Source organism: Ovis canadensis, chromosome 13, assembly GCF_042477335.2.
Source record: "Ovis canadensis isolate MfBH-ARS-UI-01 breed Bighorn chromosome 13, ARS-UI_OviCan_v2, whole genome shotgun sequence".
Lineage (NCBI taxonomy): Eukaryota > Metazoa > Chordata > Mammalia > Artiodactyla > Bovidae > Ovis > Ovis canadensis.
In genome coordinates, this window is record NC_091257.1 from 46,507,962 (window position 1) to 46,526,981 (window position 19,020).

At 37.2% G+C, this 19,020-nt stretch overlaps 1 protein-coding gene across 4 annotated transcripts in view; it reads right to left on the bottom strand.

The window, feature by feature from the left end:
• Window positions 1–19,020, bottom strand: part of ST8SIA6 (ST8 alpha-N-acetyl-neuraminide alpha-2,8-sialyltransferase 6) — a 171,924-nt gene that overhangs the window by 25,407 nt on the left and 127,497 nt on the right. For 2 of the 4 annotated variants that reach the window (XM_069547592.1, XM_069547589.1), the window contains 4 exons: window positions 17,533–17,677; window positions 10,904–11,016; window positions 6,233–6,325; window positions 4,073–4,585 (listed from right to left, as the gene is read on the bottom strand). In XM_069547592.1, the coding sequence (XP_069403693.1) occupies window positions 4,117–4,585; window positions 6,233–6,325; window positions 10,904–11,016; window positions 17,533–17,677 (820 nt within the window). In that variant the 3' untranslated portion in view covers window positions 4,073–4,116. Of the gene's footprint in view, window positions 1–2,353; window positions 4,586–6,232; window positions 6,326–10,903; window positions 11,017–17,532; window positions 17,678–19,020 lie in introns of those variants that run through there. The other 2 variants (XM_069547588.1, XM_069547590.1) reach the window with 1 other exon arrangement.

The following is a 19,020-nucleotide window of genomic DNA, read 5'->3' on the forward strand; positions in this document are numbered from 1 at the left end:
CCAATACCATCTGCTGAAGAGTTGATCTTTTCTCCATTATATAAAGTGATGTTTATCTATCATATATCACACTTTTTTATATATATAAAAAGAAGAATGCCTTTGGAAGAGTGATGACCCAGATGAGATGGGCAAGAAAAATATTCCTGGCCATCCATCTTTGGGAGGATAATGGTGACTGCTCACTCTGGAGTCAACCTTCTGAAGCCACATGCAGATAGTAAACCCTGAACTCATGCAGTTCAGGGGCTCCAAGTGGAGTTTTAAAAATTAAGAATAAAGAAAGAAATAGTCTAATTAGGTCCAGTGCTTCAGATATTGTGAATCCCTGCAGTTCCTTCAAGGCTTAGTAGCAGAACAGTGTGTCTCCATGTCATGTTGCAAGTGATGTTTTTACTGTCATAATTATGCTATACATTGCATTATAATTATCCTTCTGTAGTAGCTATTTATACCTTTTACACAAAACTTTCCAAATTTCCCAAAGCTTTCTGAAATGTATGGGATGATTCAAGGTACTTGACACGATATAGTATTTAACTGGTAAATTTTTTTGTAAGCAAGGAAAAATCTTGCCCCAAACAGGTTTGATTTATGGCTTACTCCAGTATTCTATACATAGTAAGTCCTCAAAAAAAATGTCCTTGGCTGATTACCTGGCTGAGTGCCCACATATTTACCGGGTTGGAATTTATATTCAGAAGGAAATCTTCTTTCATGAAAGTCATGATCTATCTTGCCTTTTGTTAGTAGGAAAAAAACAGCAGAGACTTCAAGGACTATTACATTGTGTAAAATTTAATTCCATGCAGTTATTCATGGAATCCTTCCAAGGGACCATATAGCATTCTTATATGCTTAAATAAATATTTCTGCCTTTACCCTTGGGTTTTGATAGAAATTATTTTGGGCTCTTATTATTCATTTACATTCCCCCATGATGTTAAACAACAAGTAGAAAATGAAATCAACCAAGCCAGTATTTCCTTTAGAAAGTACTGGTAGCAGGTAGTATTATGAGTTGGAGTCCTAACTAAGGGTTGGTAATGGCTAGCACCAGTACTGACTTTGTTTTCCATGCCTATGGATGTACCTGAAATTTAAGAGCAGAAGATCAAACTCACTCATCTAACAAGTGTTCATTACATCCAGAGATTTCTTGAGAGTGTCATGTCAGACTTGGTGAATCACTAAATCTACAGAATGGAGTTCGGAGTTTCTCTTTTCGTTTGGATCTTGATGAAACACGTATAATAGCTCACCATTAGAGAACAAAAATTGTTACTTATGATTTCCAATTCACACAGCTGATAGATTACATGATAACATTTCCTGGAAGACGATGATCTTCTATGTGTTCCACTGTGATGCTCCAGTAACGTCCTACTGTTCCAAAACAATTTTTTTTTTAACTTTCTAAAGTATAATAAGGGGTTTCACTAGTGGCTCAGTGGTAAAGAACCTGCCTACCAATTCAGGAGAATAGTCAGAAACAACTTAGTGCCTGAACAATAACAACAAAAGTATAACAGAACATGAATTTTGATAATGTCACGTGAACTCCATCCTCCCACCCCATTTATTTCTCTACAACTCTGAGGACACTAGAGAAGTAAAGAGAGTTTCAGACAAGGGCAGGTAACTACAAGCTCTTGTGATTTCACAACAACTCAGACCAACTCAGGAATCAATACAAACAACACACATGTTGTTTGAGACCTCAATTTTGGTTAATGTAAATCTAGGCAGGATAGCTGTAAAACGCCAATATGCTTTGAGGCTGGCAACACAAACGTTAATACAAATGTGAAACAAGAAACCAACTTTGGTTGTGTTCATGGCAAAAGATATACGATGTCTTCCACAACTTAAAAGTTTTTCTACTGACATTTTACTGGAACATGGATATCTTTGGGACAATGCTCCTTACTTTCACACTATTTTGAGTATTTCCAAAATTCTTATCAGTGACACTGAAAATTCTATTTTTATATTCTAGACAAAACATCCAAAGTTAAAATAGGAAGTTACATGGGAAAAACTTAAGTAAGCTCTAAATGTCCTAACCGTAAGTGATTTTTATTAAAATAACTTACAAATTCTCCGTGTCATATATTTAATGATTTATTTCAGTATATTCTATTATTTTTACTCATCAATCATGTATTTTCAGTGTCATCAAAATGGAAAGTTGAAGTTTCTACCCAGCAGAAAACATTTTGAGGGAAACATTTTACTAAACTATAAAATACTAGAGTGTTCTGATCTATTTTTCATAATCACTGCTAATAACATGATAAAGACATTATCAATCCTGCTAGCAGATTTTTAAAAACTAATTAAACCCATTAGAAGCAGTAGAAAACAGTCATGTATTCTTTGCTACAAAAAGATACATGAATTAGACTCTATTCAACTAAAAGCATGGTTCTTTTAGAAAATATTTATATATGAACTTTTAAACCAGTTTATGGAGGTAATCAGTTTCATTTGCTATAGAAGAACAAATGAGAACATGAATCAAGAAAAGTATTACAAAAGTCAACTACAATCAAACTGAAAATTAAAGATTAATTTTGCAAAATAAGCAGTTGGCAGCAGAGTGTTCTTACAAGTGAATGTTGAATAAAACAATAATCTGGCTAAGTGAAGAATTCAGAATTGTATTCATAATGAATTTGTCATGCTGTCCACTCTGCTCTGCTCCTATTTCTGCTCTTCTCACACTGGTACAAAAATGAGCAGGAAAGTGTGTACGTTATTACTTATTTAAGTCAAATAACTTATTCAACAGCTGCAGGGATGAACTACATCAACATGTATAACATCATAACCTAAGGGAGTGTTTTGAAAATGCTAGTATTCAATGTCTCCTTAAGCTTTACTTTATATTGGTGTTTAAATGATTAGTCTTAGCTCTCATGTAAACGTACACCTTTCCTTGCTGAGAATTGTTTCTCTGGGCTTTAGTTTTTACGACTTTCCTGTGAAATCAATCAGCTTGGTATTATTCCCATTTCACAGATGTAGGTCCAACCCACCACCCCCATGGGCTATATATCCCACCATCACGTGGAAGTTTGAGGGGCAAAGACCATGATTTACCCTCAAATAACTTCAATTGGAATCAAGGGGATTCCTAGATTCTTCTTCATTTGGTGAAGACTTCCTCCTTTACTAGGTTTAATTCAGAAACTACCTCTTCTCTGAAATAGATTTCATTGAAATCAATTGAATCATTCTTGTTTCATTCCTCACAGTACTGTCTCCTCAAAGCTTTCGTGAACATTGAGCACAATGTGTTTACAAAATGCACATCAATGTGTTTATGAAACACACATCTCTTCCTTCCTGCAGGCCTTAAGTCATTTTTACATCTCTCTCACAGAGCTTAGGAAAGGGTCAACATGAAGCAGCTGTTCCCCACAGACAAGACAACAGGTATGAAAAATTGTAACTGCCCTTGAAGTAGTAAATATAGGTATGTTAAAGAGTGATTTTTAAATGTAAAAGAGGAAAAGAATTGGCCTAAATCCAACCACTACATCAGTGTGGCTCAAGACACAAGTGAATGTAATTAGAAGCATGAGGAGTTCATTCCTGAATAACGAAAGGCTTTTTGTTTAAGTAAACAGTTTTCTTATATGTACTTTTTAAGTTAGGAAGAAAGGCGGGAATGATTTTATGGATAACAGAGGTTCCTGCCAGAGAAAGAATTCCAGTGGATATTTGGCAACTCAGCTGTTCTCTCCAAAAAGAGTCTTCAAGACAGCCTACCTTTTATTATGTCTGGTGAGGGTGAAAATGGGAAATATCAACAAAGAAATATTCTTAGAGTCCCTACCTCACACCAAATACTTGCCAAAAGATTTCATAGATTATCACATTTTTCTAATATGAGTTAGATATCATGATGCCCATTTTACAGGAAGAGAAGCTGAAGATTAGAACAATTAAATGAGTTGCTAAGGTTGCAAACATAGTGTGGAGCACGGAGCCAACCAAATTTTGGGACTCTTCCTATGAAACACTACAACCATCTCTCTCGGTGTTTGGGAATATTGTTACTCACCAACTGCATTATGTGAACATGATGCCCATTTAAAGGCATTTGGTTCAGGCTGTTTCACATTTGCTAAACTGTAACTTGAGGATGCCTTTCACGTGAAGCTGGAGAATTTGTCTATACTCTTTGGGCATCTCATGGAAACCGCGTTTAGGTAACTTATTATCGTAGTAGTGATGGCTGACAGGCATGTTCTCTCCAGTTCTAGAGAAGGGCCAGAATCCATACAGCTTCACGTTCTCACACAGCTCGACTGCCACACTTGTGATCATCAAGCCAGAGGACAGGCGATACTCGGTCACACCTTTAGTCCTCCAGAAGAGTGCAAGGTTTTTCAGGTACTTGGGATGGAAAAATAAAACCTTTTGTCTTGCTTTAGATTCCTTCAGCGTGTAGTACACTTTAAAAGAGGCCGCGGTATTGGCCCTGAAGGAAAACGCAGGCAGAAGAACGAAAGCATCTCCATAGGCTGCAACGTCCTCCAGAAATATTGCTTTCTTTTCCTTTAAGTTCCCATATCTGCCAAATTTTTAAAACATTGTGATTTTAACAATAATCATCAAAGGAACAGTTTGGGTAACATGAAGCTGAATTCACCACTGACCAAAAAACAGAACCAGTTATGTCACTGTATATAAAAGAGACAAACTGAAGATTCAGAGAAATTCAGGTTAAGTAAGCATCTTATATAATAAATATCAAGGGTTAGGTCTTCATTTCTTTCTTGGCATATCTATTCTTTCATTTCTACCTTCTTACAGAGCAATATCCTTGCTGGACATACATTTTTAAAAATTACTTTATCTTCAAACTCAGTAATTTTTTCCTGAGGTTGCTTTTTAATGCTGAAACATCTTCCAAATGTATCAGACTGATACATTTTCTCAAACACAGCACACTCTTAAAATATCTATACATTTTTTAAAAATTCATTGAGCTGTATGCAAGTATACATATTATTATAAAATAACAATTTCCTTTAAAACAGCAGTCCCCAACCTTTTTGGCACCAGGGACTGGTTTCACAGAAGATAATTTTTCCATGAACTGGGGGGTGGGGGTGGTTTGGGGATGATTTAAGTACGTATCTTTATTGTGTACTTTATTTCTATTATTATTATATGACTTCCACCTCAGATCATTAGGCATTAGATCCCAGAGGCTGGGGATCTCTGGTTTAGAAAACCTAAAATATCTATATGCACACACACACACACACACACACACATATGCATTTTAAATTTCCTCCATGGACTGTGATAGCTCTATGTGTTTAATTTAAATAATGCCTCAGTAAATACACTGGTATACCTAAGTGCATGTGTTTAGAAAACAAACTCTGGGGAGATGGGTACAATATGTTATATTCTCTTAAGTCATACTAGAACTATTTGGGGGATATATTCTACTACCAACAATAACTAATCACTTTGGATGAAAACAACTGAATTAAACTAAGTATGGGATTTTGGGGCTTCCCTGGTGGCTCAGACAGTAAAGAATCTCCCTGCAATGCAGGAGACCTGGGTTTGACCCCTGGATCAGAAACACCCCCTGAAGAAGGGAATGGCTACCCACTCCAGTATTCTTGCCTGGAGAATCCCACGGCCAGAGGAGCGTGGCAAGCTACAGTCCATGGGGTCGCAAAGAGTCAGACATGACTGAGAAACTAACACTTTCACTTTTAATGGGATTTTTACTAAGCAGCCAATATTTCATAGTAGTGACATTGTGGAAAATAAAATATGGGAATTATTTTTTAGTAATAAACTGCCCAAAGTACCCTGACAATTTTGTCAGGTTCTCCTAAGGCTTACTCTCTGAAGCTCCTAAGTAGACTAAGTTTTTTCAAGAAAGTTTTATCAAGATAAAATAGTAACATTGAAATTCTGGAAGGAAATAATTTTTTAAAAACTTCAGTACTGGTGAAAAACATGAAGAGATAAGTAAGTTCTAATTTGATTAGCAACCCTTGACTTATGACATTAGAAGTACAACTGGACATACCTCTTAGGAGCCCAACCTAAATTACTAATATATTCTTATGTATTTTCCTTACAAAGCCATTCCAGTCAGTCTCAGCAGCAAGATTAGGGCTCAGACTAAGAAACAGGTTAAATAATAAAAAAATGGTCTTGAACAGTTATGTAACTTGGAGGGACTTACCTTAGCTTTATAATACTGGGATTTAGAGTCACCAGGTTGGTTTTAGTGCCAACATCATTGGTAACATTTCCTGTGGTTGGGGGGAGATTACACCTGAAATTTGGAAGAAAAAATATTCTCAAAATATAACTTTCAAAAAAAAGTACACCCACACATATGCATGTGACCATTCTCATTTTATTGCAGAAAATTACTGCTGTAAATAGAGTCTCAGAATTCATCTGATTTCCATCGAAAATATTTAATAAGTACAGAATTCAGACACAGGTTCGATTCCTGGGTTGGGAAGACCCCTTGGAGAAGGAAATGGCAACCTACTCCAATATTCTTGCTGGAAAATCCTATCACCTGGCAGGCTATAGTCTATGGGGTTGCAAAAGAGTCGGACGTGACTTAGCAACTACACAACAACAGCAACAAACTCTTAGTTGGCATTTAAATATCGGATAAAACATAAGACTCTGATAAATGCTTTCAGTGACAAAACTAGAAGTGACAATTACACCTAGCCTAGCATTTGAAGAGTTCACAATCCTTTTATTTAAATTATTTATATTAATTAGATTCCCATGGTGGTCAGTTCAGTTCAGTTACTCAATCGTGTCTGACTCTGTGACCCCATGGACCATGCATGCCAGACTTCCCTGTGCATCACCAACTCCTGCAGCTTGCTCAAACTCTTGTCCATCGAGTCGGTGATGCCATCCAACCACCTCATCTTCTGTTGTCTCTTCTCCTGCCTTCAATCTTCCCCAGCATCAGAGTCTTTTCCAATGAGTCAGTTCTTCACATCAGGTGGCCAAAGTATTGGGGCTTCAGCTTCAGCATCAGTCCTTCCAATGAATATTCAGGACTGATTTCCTTTAGGTTTGACTGGTTTGATCTCCTTGAGGCCCAAGGGACTCTCAAAAGTCTTTTCCAACACCACAGTTCAAAAGCATCAATTCTTCGGCACTCAGCTTTCTTTATGGTCCAGATCTCACATCCATACATGACTACTAAAAAAACCGTAACTTTGACTAGATGGACTTCTGTTGGCAAAGTAATGTCTCTGCTTTTTTTTTTTTTTTAATTTTATTTATTTATTTAATTTTTTTTTTAAATTTTAAAATCTTTAATTCTTACATGTGTTCCCAAACATGAACCCCACTCCCACCTCCCTCCCCATAACATCTCTCTGGGTCATCCCCATGCACCAGCCCCAAGCATGCTGTATCCTGCGTCAGACATAGACTGGCGATTTGATTCTTACATGATAGTATACATGTTAGAATGCCATTCTCCCAAATCATCCCACCCTCTCCCTCTCCCTCTGAGTCCAAAAGTCCGTTATACACATCTGTGTCTTTTTCGCTGTCTTGCATACAGGGTCGTCGTTGCCATCTGTCTCTGCTTTTTAATATGCTATCTAGGTTGGTCATAGCTTTTCTTCCAAGGAGTAAGCATCTTTTAATTTCATGGCTGCAGTCATCATCTGCAGTGATTTTGGAGCCCAAGAAAAATAAAGTCTCTCACTGTTTCCATTGATACCCATCTATTTGCCATGAAGTGATGAGACTAGATGCCATGATCTTAGTTTTTTGAATGTTGAATTTTAAGCCAGCTTTTTCACTCTCCTATTTCACTTTCATCAAGAGACTCCTCAATTCCTCTTCACTTTCTGCCATCAGGGAGGTGGCATCTGCATATCTGAAGTTATTGACATTTCCCTCTGCAATCTTGACTCCAGCTTTTGCTTCATTCAGCCTGGCATTGTGTACGATGTACTCTGCACGTAAGTTAAATAAACAGGTTGACAATGTATAGCCATTACATACTCCTTTTCCAATTTGGAACCAGTCTGTTGTTCCACGTCTGTTTCTAACTGTTGCTGCTTGACCTGTATACAGATTTCTCAGGAGGCAGGTAAGGTGGTCTGGTATCCCCACATCTTTAAGAATTTTTCAGTTTGCTGTGATTCACACAGTTAAAGGCTTTTGCGTAGTCAATAAAGCACAAGTAGATGTTTTTGTGGAACTCTCTTGCTTTTTCAATAACCCAACGGAGGTTGGCAATTGGATCTCTGGTTCTCTGCCTTTTCTAAACGCAGCTTGAACATCTGGAAGTTCTCAGTTCATGTACTATTGAAGCCCTGCTTGGAGAATTTTGAGCATTACTTTGCTAGCATGTGAGATGAGTGTAACTGTGCAGTCGTTTGAATATTCTTTGGCATTGCCTTTCTTTGGGATTGGAATGAAAACTGACCTTTCCCAGTCCTGTGGCCATTACTGAGTTGTCCAAATTTGCTGGCACATTGAGTATAGCACTTTCACAGCATCATCTTTTAGGATTTGATATAGCTCAGCTGGAATTCCATCGCCTCCACTAGCTTTGTTCATAGTGGTGTCTCCTAAGGCTCACTTGACTTCAGACTTCAGGATATCTGGTTCTAGGTGAGTGATCACACCACTGGGGTTATCTGGGTCATTAAGATCTCTTTAGTATAGTTCTTCTGTGTATTCTTGCCATGTTTTATTAGTATCTTTGGCTTCTGTTAGGTATCATTGTCAATTTACAAATTTTTAAAAATTGAGGCATTGTCATTATGGTTATAATGTCTGCCAGAAGCAAAATGTATATAAAAAACTAAAAATTTCCTGATTCCCATATGGATAGTTTTTCCACCAAATTAAGCTGTTAATAAATAAAGCTCTAATGTTCTTATAATGATGGTTTCATATTGATGTTCTCATCCTCTTTTGAGTACTAATTGGTCTTTAAATTGGAAAACAAATTAAGAATTGTAATTTTGAGTAAGCATATTCTTGTCACAAAAAAAGGGAAAGTTGGTTACGACTCCCTAAGTATCATTTACAGAATTTCAAGTAGACCATTTCTTTAAAGCTATACATACAAAGGGAGCATCTCTGAGGAAAGCTGTTTAAACTTGACTGTGTTCTGTAATGCTCCTGAGATTAAAATAATCTATTTCATCCTCTGTGAAATATATGAATAAATGAAACATGTACTCACTGATAAAAAAGATACATCCTAAAACAAAGATGGCACTTTTGAAGAAACAAATATTAATCATAGATAACAGGCCACAGAAATATCTTCATTAGTGGACTTCCTGTAACAAATCTACTTTCCAGAACATAACTACTTCATATCCTTTTGAAGACTCAACAATGATTTCTAATATTATATCACTGGAGACCCATAGGGGAAACATTGTATATTGCATATATAAACTACAGTGAAGCCACTCAACACCTATTCTTGTTCCTTACACTTTTAATTGACAGCTCCAAATCTTCTGAAATGAAAAGTAATCACAAACAGTTTCCAGATGGTTTTATAAACTATAAAACATGCATTGCCAAAATTAATATAGGCTTAAACATTAAATAAATTTTAATGACATCAACTATGTATAGCCCCCATCTGACCTTTCTGTTTGGAAGGCTAACTCCAAAAGTATTGAAGTTAGTATTAATATTCAGAAAAAAAATTTTTTTAAGTATTTCTATTCAGAAAAATACCTGCCATCAGCAAATGCAGAATCTAGAATATATACATTTATTTCAGAGTTATAAATTAAGTAGCTGTTGTTGAGTTTTTCTGCTTGTTAAACCTAAACTTGTATTTCTTATACCTGCTATAAAGTAAAATGGATATTTAGGCATACTATTCACCCCACATGTTTTGGGAATTTTCAGTCTATAAAAAGTCTATTATGAGAAGAATTATTTATTTCCCCCCTGGCTTTTCCATACTGAGTACTTTAACAAAATGGCTAAATCATGCAGGTATTCACCATTTTCACATTCATCATAAGGAACACAATAATTGTTGGACTGCCAGGTCTATTCTGTCATTACTTTCAGCATAAAATTCTAAATGAGATTAAAGTGAGGGGGAGCTCCTGATTCAAAATTGTGTTTCCTTTTCATGTGTTATTAAAAAGGGCAGCATTAAATCAATAAAGATCAAAGGATCTTCCTCCGATGCATGCAATCAGCACTCATGAAATAGGAAGAAACAGATTTCAACCTTATGAAAAGGTACATTTCAACTGAAATCCATCCTCACAAGGATGAATCATCTTTCCATCATGTTCTGAAAGTGGAGATGCTCTCTGGTTTCTTATTAGTTCAGAAGCACATAGAAACCACTTTTGCTTCTGTTTTTGGCAAGCTAGCTTGTACTGAGATATAAAAGATCAGAATTTTACAAGCCACATTTTTCCCCCTTAAATTTCAGGCCAGAAACCTAAATAAACAATGATGTTGTATGGCTATACAAAATTGAAGTCAGCATTTTCACAAGTATTACTTGAAAACAAAGTTTTCTTGAAATGCTGTTTAAGAAAAAAAAAAAAAGTTATCCTTGATACACTGAAGTCTCTGACAAGTCCTTCAGTGAAGATCCTCTTTCACCACGATTTCATACAGGGTTTCTGGAAAGTTTAGTAAGCATAGCACAGTTTTATCCTTCTGCTATCAACATTCAAAGGAATTCATGATCCATTTAACACTTCAGAAAACAAACCAGATAAATTGTAGGCTTAAGCAATAAATTTCAAAGATCAAAATTTAAACAGAGTATCTTTAGAATATTCTTTTAAAATATTCAACTGATCTTGGATTAAAAAAAAAAAAAACCAGAAAACAATCTGACAGTACTTACCTAAAAACGAAGTCAGATTTATCGATTTCAGCTCCACAGAGAGACTGATTTAGAATTCCTCCGTTTCCAACCACTGCACACTGATTAAAAGAGTATCCCATAAAAGGTTGAAACTATCAACAGAAAGTGAAAAGTTGCCATAAATATCTTTAGTTTTAGAACCATAAACATCATCAGCTTAATTCAAGTAGCTGAAGTTTTACATATACTAAGGAAAGAAAAAGAACAAGAAGCAATACCATAGCATGTTAATCAACTTCTGACTAATCATAAGATATCCTGTAGGACTTCCCTGGTGGTCTAGTGGTTAAGAAACTGCCTGCCAATGCAGGGGATACAGCTTTGATCCCTGATCTGGGAAAATTTCACTTGTTATGGAGCAGCTAAGCCTGTGCACCACAACTACTGAAGCCTGCACCCTCTGGAGCCTGTGAGCTGTAACTACTGAAGCCTGTGTGCGCAGAGCCTGTGCTGCACAAGACAAGCCACCGCAATGAGAAGCCCGTGCATCACAACTAGAGAGTAGCCCCCACTTGCCGTAACTGAGAAAGCCAGGGTGAAACAATGAAGATACACAGCACAGCCAAAAATAAATAAAGAAATAAAATTAAAAAAAAAAAAAGAAATCCCGTAAACCTAAGGTTCATCTTTCTTGAGAGTAATACATAGCATATCATATACAATTTAATGTAAAAATACTAAATATAATACATTTGCTTTTATTTTATTTTTTTAGTTTTACAAATAAAAATATTATTAAAATTTTTATTTTATTATTTATGTATTTATTTTAATTGGAGGTTAATTACTTTGCAATATTGTATTGGTTTTGCCATTCATCAACATGAATCCACCACGGGTGTACACGTGTTCCCCATCCTGAACCCCCCTCCCACTACCCTCCCAGTACCACTCTCTGGGTCATTCCAGTGCACCAGCCCCGAGCACCCTGTATCCTGCATCGAACCTGGACTGGCGACTCATTTCATATATGATATTATACATGTTTCAATGCCATTCTCCCAAATCATCCCACCCTCTCCCTCTCCCTTTGAGTCCAAAAGACTGTTCTAGACATCTGTGTCTCTTTTGCTGTCTCACATACAGGGTCATCATTACCATCTTTCTAAATTCCATATATATGCGTTAGTATACTGTGTTGGTGTTTTTCTTTCTGACTTACTTCACTCTGTATAATAGGCTCCAGTTTCATCCACCTCATTAGAACTGATTCAAATGTATTCTTTTGAATGGCTGAGTAATACTCCATTGTGTATATGTACCACAGCTTTCTTATCCATTCATCTGCTGATGGACATCTAGGTTGTTTCCATGTCCTGGCTATTATAAACAGTGCTGCAGTGAACATTGGGGTACACGTGTCTCTTTCAATTCTGGTTTCCTCGGTGTGTATGCCCAGTAGTGGGATTGCTGGGTCATAAGGCAGTTCTATTTCGAGTTTTTTAAGGAATCTCCATACTGTTCTCCATAGTGGCTGTACTAGTTTGCATTGCCACCAACAGTGTAAGAGGGTTCCCTTTTCTCCACACCCTCTCCAGCATTTATTGCTTATAGACTTTTGGATAGCAGCCATTCTGACTGGCGTGAAATGGTACCTCATTGTGGTTTTGATTTGCATTTCTCTGATAATGAGTGATGTTGAGCATCTTTTCAAGTGTTTGTTAGCCATCTGTATGTCTTCTTTGGAGAAATGTCTATTTAGTTCTTTGGCCCATTTTTTGACTGGGTCGTTTATTTTTCTGGAGTTGAGCTTCAGGGGTTGCTTGTATATTTTTGAGATTAGTTGTTTGTCAGTTGCTTCATTTGCTATTATTTTCTCCCATTCTGAAGGCTGTCTTTTCACCTTGCTTATAGTTTCCTTTGTTGTGCAGAAGCTTTTAATTTTAATTAGGTCCCATTTGTTTATTTTTGCTTTTATTTCCAATATTCTGGGAGATGGGTCATAGAGGATCCTGTTGTGATTTATGTCAGAGTGTTTTGCCTATGTTCTCCTCTAGGAGTTTTATAGTTTCTGGTCTTACGTTTAGATCTTTAATCCATTTTGAGTTTATTTTTGTGTATGGTGTTAGAAAGTGTTCTAGTTTCGTTCTTTGACAAGAATGAAAAAAAGAAACCCTGTAAACCTAAGTTTCATCTTTCTTGAGAGGAATACATAGCATACCATATACAATTTAATGTAAAAATACTAAATATAATACATTTGCTTTTAAAATGTACTTTAGTGTTTTTTACATCCCTTAACTAAGTAAATAAATTGAGGATGACAAAAATTCACGAGTCTTTCCGACAAACAGGACCATTTTCAGCCAAAAATAAGGCAATTATAAAGTTGCGTTAAATTCTCTATTCTTGGCCATAAAATTAAGTTAATTTAGCAAAAGTTCTCTGTGCTTCTTAAATAGTGAGATCTTCAGGCTCAGTGATGACAGGAAATTTACGCCTGCTGTCTCCATAAATGACCAGCCACGGTGCTTTGAGGAAGCCTAGTCACTTTGTGCTGATTTATTTCAAATTCATTTCCAAGACCAGAATCATTTTTGTTTCCTCCAAGGATCCAACTAGCCAATCCCTAAAGACTCTTCACTATGACCAATTCCTTCACAGTCTGAAAATAACTGGTCAATTAGACAGTGTTGTTGGCCTTTGCCAGTCACTTTTCTGGAAGTCATGCTGTGACCTTAATCAGCAGCAAGGATGTCAGCACAAGACTTCCACAATACAAGGTCCCGATTCACCTGTTTTGTTTCTAGAATGCGAACGTAGGTACTTAAGGGGCAGGGAGTATGTTTATTACTTTTCAACCCCCCCATCTTTCATTGCACTTGCCCAGAGGAACATCACTTCTCAATGAATGACTGCTGGCCTAGTGGCTACCTGGGTATAACCCTCAATGTTACGTTGGAACCCGGTTGTCCCAGCTTATGGGAACCAGCTGGTAAATATTCAGGAATTTTGTCAGCTGGTTGTTAAACCAGTGGTAAATTATAATCACCACAATGGGGCTATTTACACTGCTGCTGTCAGGGAACCCTCCTGTCTGGTATACAAGCACACCCCAGGACCAGTGTGCTTCTGAGCTGCCCTACAGACAGACCCTGAGTCACCTGACTGCCCTGTGCTCCTCATGCTGAATTGGGAGATGCCAAACAAGTGATGAGAACTATGTTTCAGCACATCTGGATTGTCCCTAAAAATGAAAAATCATATTGTACTTCTTATGTGAAAAGCACTTTTCTGAGTTGTACCTTAACACACAGAATCCATACAACACCCTTGTGAGCATTTTACAGACAAGAAGATGGAGGCATGAGTTTAAGTAATGGCTAGAGAGCAGCAGAGCTGGGATTCAAATCCAGGCAGTCTGTTTCATAGTCCACTGTCATCTTACAGATGCTCTCATTCAAGGGATAAAGGTTAACTTAAGCATGTGCCTTGGGACTTCCCTGATTGTTCAGTGGTTAAGAAACCACACTTTCATTACACGGGGCATGGGTTCAGTCCCTGGTTGGGGAACTAAGATGCCACATGCTGCTTCACATGGTCAAACAATTAATTAAAATAAATTTTTAAAAAATGATGTGCCTTATTTCCCTGTGTGGCTTTGATGCCCAGCAGAATGCCTGGCTCTTTAATGAATGGTTCTCACATACCACTGATTATTGCAAGTCACTGAACTTCTATTAACAGCTGTTTTCAGACAGTATTTACTAAACAATACCACAGTAAATTCTGAACTTTACAGATAGGGTGGAATGTAAATAGGCTCTTTATGGTACAACAGAAGAGATTACTGAGAGGAACCTATCTCCAATTAAGCACTTAATATAATGAACATTTTTCTCTGGTTTCTTGGTCAACTAGGAAGAAAAAAAAAAATCCATGTTTTGAGATCTCATGTTCAGTAAGAGATTAAATAAATGAAAATTTCAATGTCCTTTAAACCTCCTAATAAAATGCATCTTTGGGCAACTCAGCAGTCTGCTTGTTGCTCATTCCAATTGTCAACCAACTTTGGGGACTTCCCTGGTCGCCCAGTGGTTACTTCCACTGCAGGGGGGCATGGGTTTGATCCCTGGTCAGGGAACTGAGATCCTGCATGCCTTCACAGTGTGACCAAAATTAAGTAAAATAAAATGAAATGGAGAAACAACAACAACAAAAAGAAAACCAACTTTGTTGTTTGTTTTCAAGTTACTTGGCAGAGTTTTTGGAGAAAGTGACTTTACAACATTTCATCAAAAGCATCTAATGCTGCGGTTTGTTCACTGTGTGCCTGGCAGAACATAGCAGGGTGGGAGTGCAGAAGGCAACTTTGGATGCTGTGTCCATGGATGGGATGTTGAAGAAACACAGAAAAGTGAGTTCACTTTGCAGTTGCTACTGTATTAACTTCAGAATTTCCTCCCCTCAGTTTTAAAAAGTCAGCATCAATTTGGAAAATGGATGCTGTTGTTAATCTCATCCAGAATTATCAAGCTTATGTTAAGTTATTCTTTTCAAGGTGCCAATTAGAAGCAAAAAATACCTGTTGTTCCTCTGTTCTGGCCAGCCTAAAGCAAGGAAAACACTAGGAAAAATGGCATTGGTTGAAAGAGTTGCTCTCTGTGGACCTCCCCAAGGGCTTCTCTGATAAGGGATATAAATATTCTTTGAAAGTTAAAGTGTCAGTCACTCAGTCACGTCCGACCTTTTGTGACCCCAAAGACTGTAGCCCTCCAGGCTCCTCTGTCCATGGAATTCTCCAGGCAAGAATACTCCAGGGGATCTTCCTGACCCAGGGATCAAACCTGGGTCTTCTGTATTGCAGGCAGATTCTTGACCACTGAACCATCTTTCAGTTCAGTTCAGTTCAGTCGCTCAGTATGTCTGACTCTTTGCGACCCCATGAATTGCAGCATGCCAGGCCTCCCTGTCCATCACCAACTCCTGGAGTTCACTCAGACTCACGTCCATCGAGTCTGTGATGCCATCCAGCCATCTCATCCTTGGTCGTCCCCTTCTCCTCCTGCTCCCAATCCCTCCCAGCATCAGAGTCTTTTCTAATAAGTCAACTCTTTGCATGAGATGTCCAAAGTACAGGAGCTTCAGCTTAAGCATCATTCCTTCCAAAGAAATCCCAGGGTTTATCTCCTTCAGAATGGACTGGTTGGATCTCCTTGCAGTCCAAGGGACTCTCAAGAGTCTTCTCCAACACCACAGTTGAAACGCATCAATTCTTCGGCGCTCAGCCTTCTTCACAGTCCAACTCTCACATCCATACATAACTACAGGAGAAACCATAGCCTTGACTAGATGGACCTTAGTCGGCAAAGTAATGTCTCTGCTTTTGAATATACTATCTAGGTTGGTCATAACTTTTCTTCCAAGGAGTAAGCATCTTTTAATTTCATGGCTTGCTATCATTTTAGCTATTGGTAATTTCAATGAATCATGAGGGGGTTTTCAGAATGCTGTATGAATTGGTCACCATTCCTGTCCAGAAAATGTGCAATATTTTTTCTCTAACATTTTATATTGATTTTATTCATTCCCAGAAAATTATACTTCCCTTTAATTGTAATCTTTTTTGAAAAAAACTGGAACAACTTACATAACAATAAAACAATCAAAAGAAGTCAAATGTCCCACATAATGGAATTAATTGTAAGAACTGAATAGTCTACAGTTGATAAACTGCATATATAAAGTGATCCCATTTTGACCACTGACGTGGCCTAACTGCTTTTCATCAAATCATAAAATGATGTCTGAAAGCATAGTCTATTAACAGTGGGATACTCTTCATGAGAAAAATTACCCCCAAGTTTGAATTTATATTGTAATGATAATGTATCATTACTTAGTTTAATAAATGACAATACAATGAATGCATCTATGCACTGGGAAACGTTCTAGGAACTTGGGATACATCAGTGAACACACTAGATAAAAATGCCTAAGAAAAAAAGGATAAAAATTATCTTTTCTACTATTGATTTCATTGTTATATTTTTCATTCTTATCTGTCCTTCCTTCATATCTAACTATATCACTTTCACCATTTGTTTTTATGGTCATCTTTGTCAATTTGAGTTTCTTAATTATATATTTTTTAAATCTTTCTCAGATTGCTTCCCACAAACTAAATTCATTTTAAATTTTAAAATTTTAAATTAAAAAAAAAATCCCTGTCTAGTGGAAGCAATGTTTACTAACCAGGAACTCTAATGTATTTATGTCCCAAAGATTAGTCACATAAACCTGCAGTTCTTTGTGAAAAAATTGAGTTAGTCACCAAAACTGACAAGTGAAAGAACCAGGTAAAAAATGGTTATCTCCCCAAGTCCTAGTAATTACTATGCAGAAAGCCCAATACTTCATCTCATACTAGGATGAGTCATGAAGACTCAAGGGCTAGAGGAGTTTATTATTTAAGATACAAATACCATTCCCTGCAGAGCCACAAGGATTCAAAACTGCCCGCTGAAAACGGACCACCGTACGTATCTTACACATCAGAGTGTGGCATTTTAATGAATCAACTCCTCCATGTTTATGTTATTACTTCATCTGAGACAATGTTCACCTTAAATGGTGACACACAGAAACCACAAGAAATTTTCACTCACCACTGGCAACATATCAAAAATGTTTTCTTTAATTTGGATTTTGCTTTTACTTTCCACCTCATAGGTCATGTTGGTCCCGATGGGAGTGTTGTTTTGAGAAACAATGAAGTTTTGAACAGCATCACAGCAGGAAGCGAGTTTTGCCCTGCGAAGGATAAGGAGACAAATGAGTCACGGATTAAGATTAAGAAATCCAAAATAGAGATGCGGATGGAAAATGCAGATGAGAATTTTGCCATATTGACTTTCAGAGAGAAGATACCTCATTCACAAGGTATCTTCATTTTTATCTCATTCCATTCTAACTGGCCCTGGATGGGGCAAGGATAAAATAGCAAAGAACACTAATGTACTTACACTCAGGTAAGGACTGAGTCACCCACAAGAAATACTGAGTATATAGTGGTTTATATATAAAGACTTGGGACTTCTCTGGTGGTCCAGTGGTAAAGAATCCACCTGCCAATGCAGTGAACATGGATTCGAGCCCTGCTCCAGAAAGATCCCACATGCCGTAGAACAACTAAGTCGGTGTGCCCCAAGTATTGAGCTGTGCTCTAGAATCCAGGAGCCACAACTACTGACCCCATGTGCCCTAGAGCCCGTGCTCTGCAACAAAAGAAACCACCACATGAGAAGTCTGTGCAATGCAACTAGAGAGTGACTCCCACTTGCCTCAACTAGAGAAAGTCCTTGCACAGCAACAAAGACCCAGTGCTGCCAAAAATAATTAAGTAAGTAAATAAATATATAAAATAAATATAAAGACTTCTTTCTCATGATAATGTTGTAACAACAAAAAGAAAATGATAGAATACTTTCTAATTATTTTATTAAAAAGTATAGAAATCAAATTAAGCCCAGTATCACACACCATCACCAAAGCAATATGTAATCATTTATTACAAGACAATTTCAACAAAAAGAAGCACCATTCAACAGTGATTTTTTTCAAGTTTCATTGAAGTATAATTCACAAATACAGGGAATTCCTGATGGTCCAGTGGTTAGCACGTTATGGCAGAGGGCCTGGGTTCAATCTCTTGGTCAGGGAATAAGATCCTACAAGCCAGGCAGTGTGGCCAAAAAAAAAAAGAAAAATGTCACAAATGCAAATTGTTTACGTTTATGTTTTGATACTCACACATATTGTACAGTCATCACCATAATCAAACTAATCAACATATCCCATCACTCCACATAGTTATCTTTCTTTTTTTTTATGGTAAGAATACTTGAGATTTACCTTTTTAGAAAATTACAAGTATATAATACAGTACAGTTAATCATAACTGCACTGATGCACATTAATAGAGTGAATTTTTAAGGTAGGCGAATTTAAAGCTGCCATTCTTTAGAGAAAGTTTAGAGTAATTTAGAGCCAAGTAATGTCTGTTAACTGTTCCAGTGGAGTGACACCTTACTGCCAGAATGCAGACCCAGAAAGGTCCTTCCAGGGATCATCCGAGTTTACCCCCAACTTCTGGC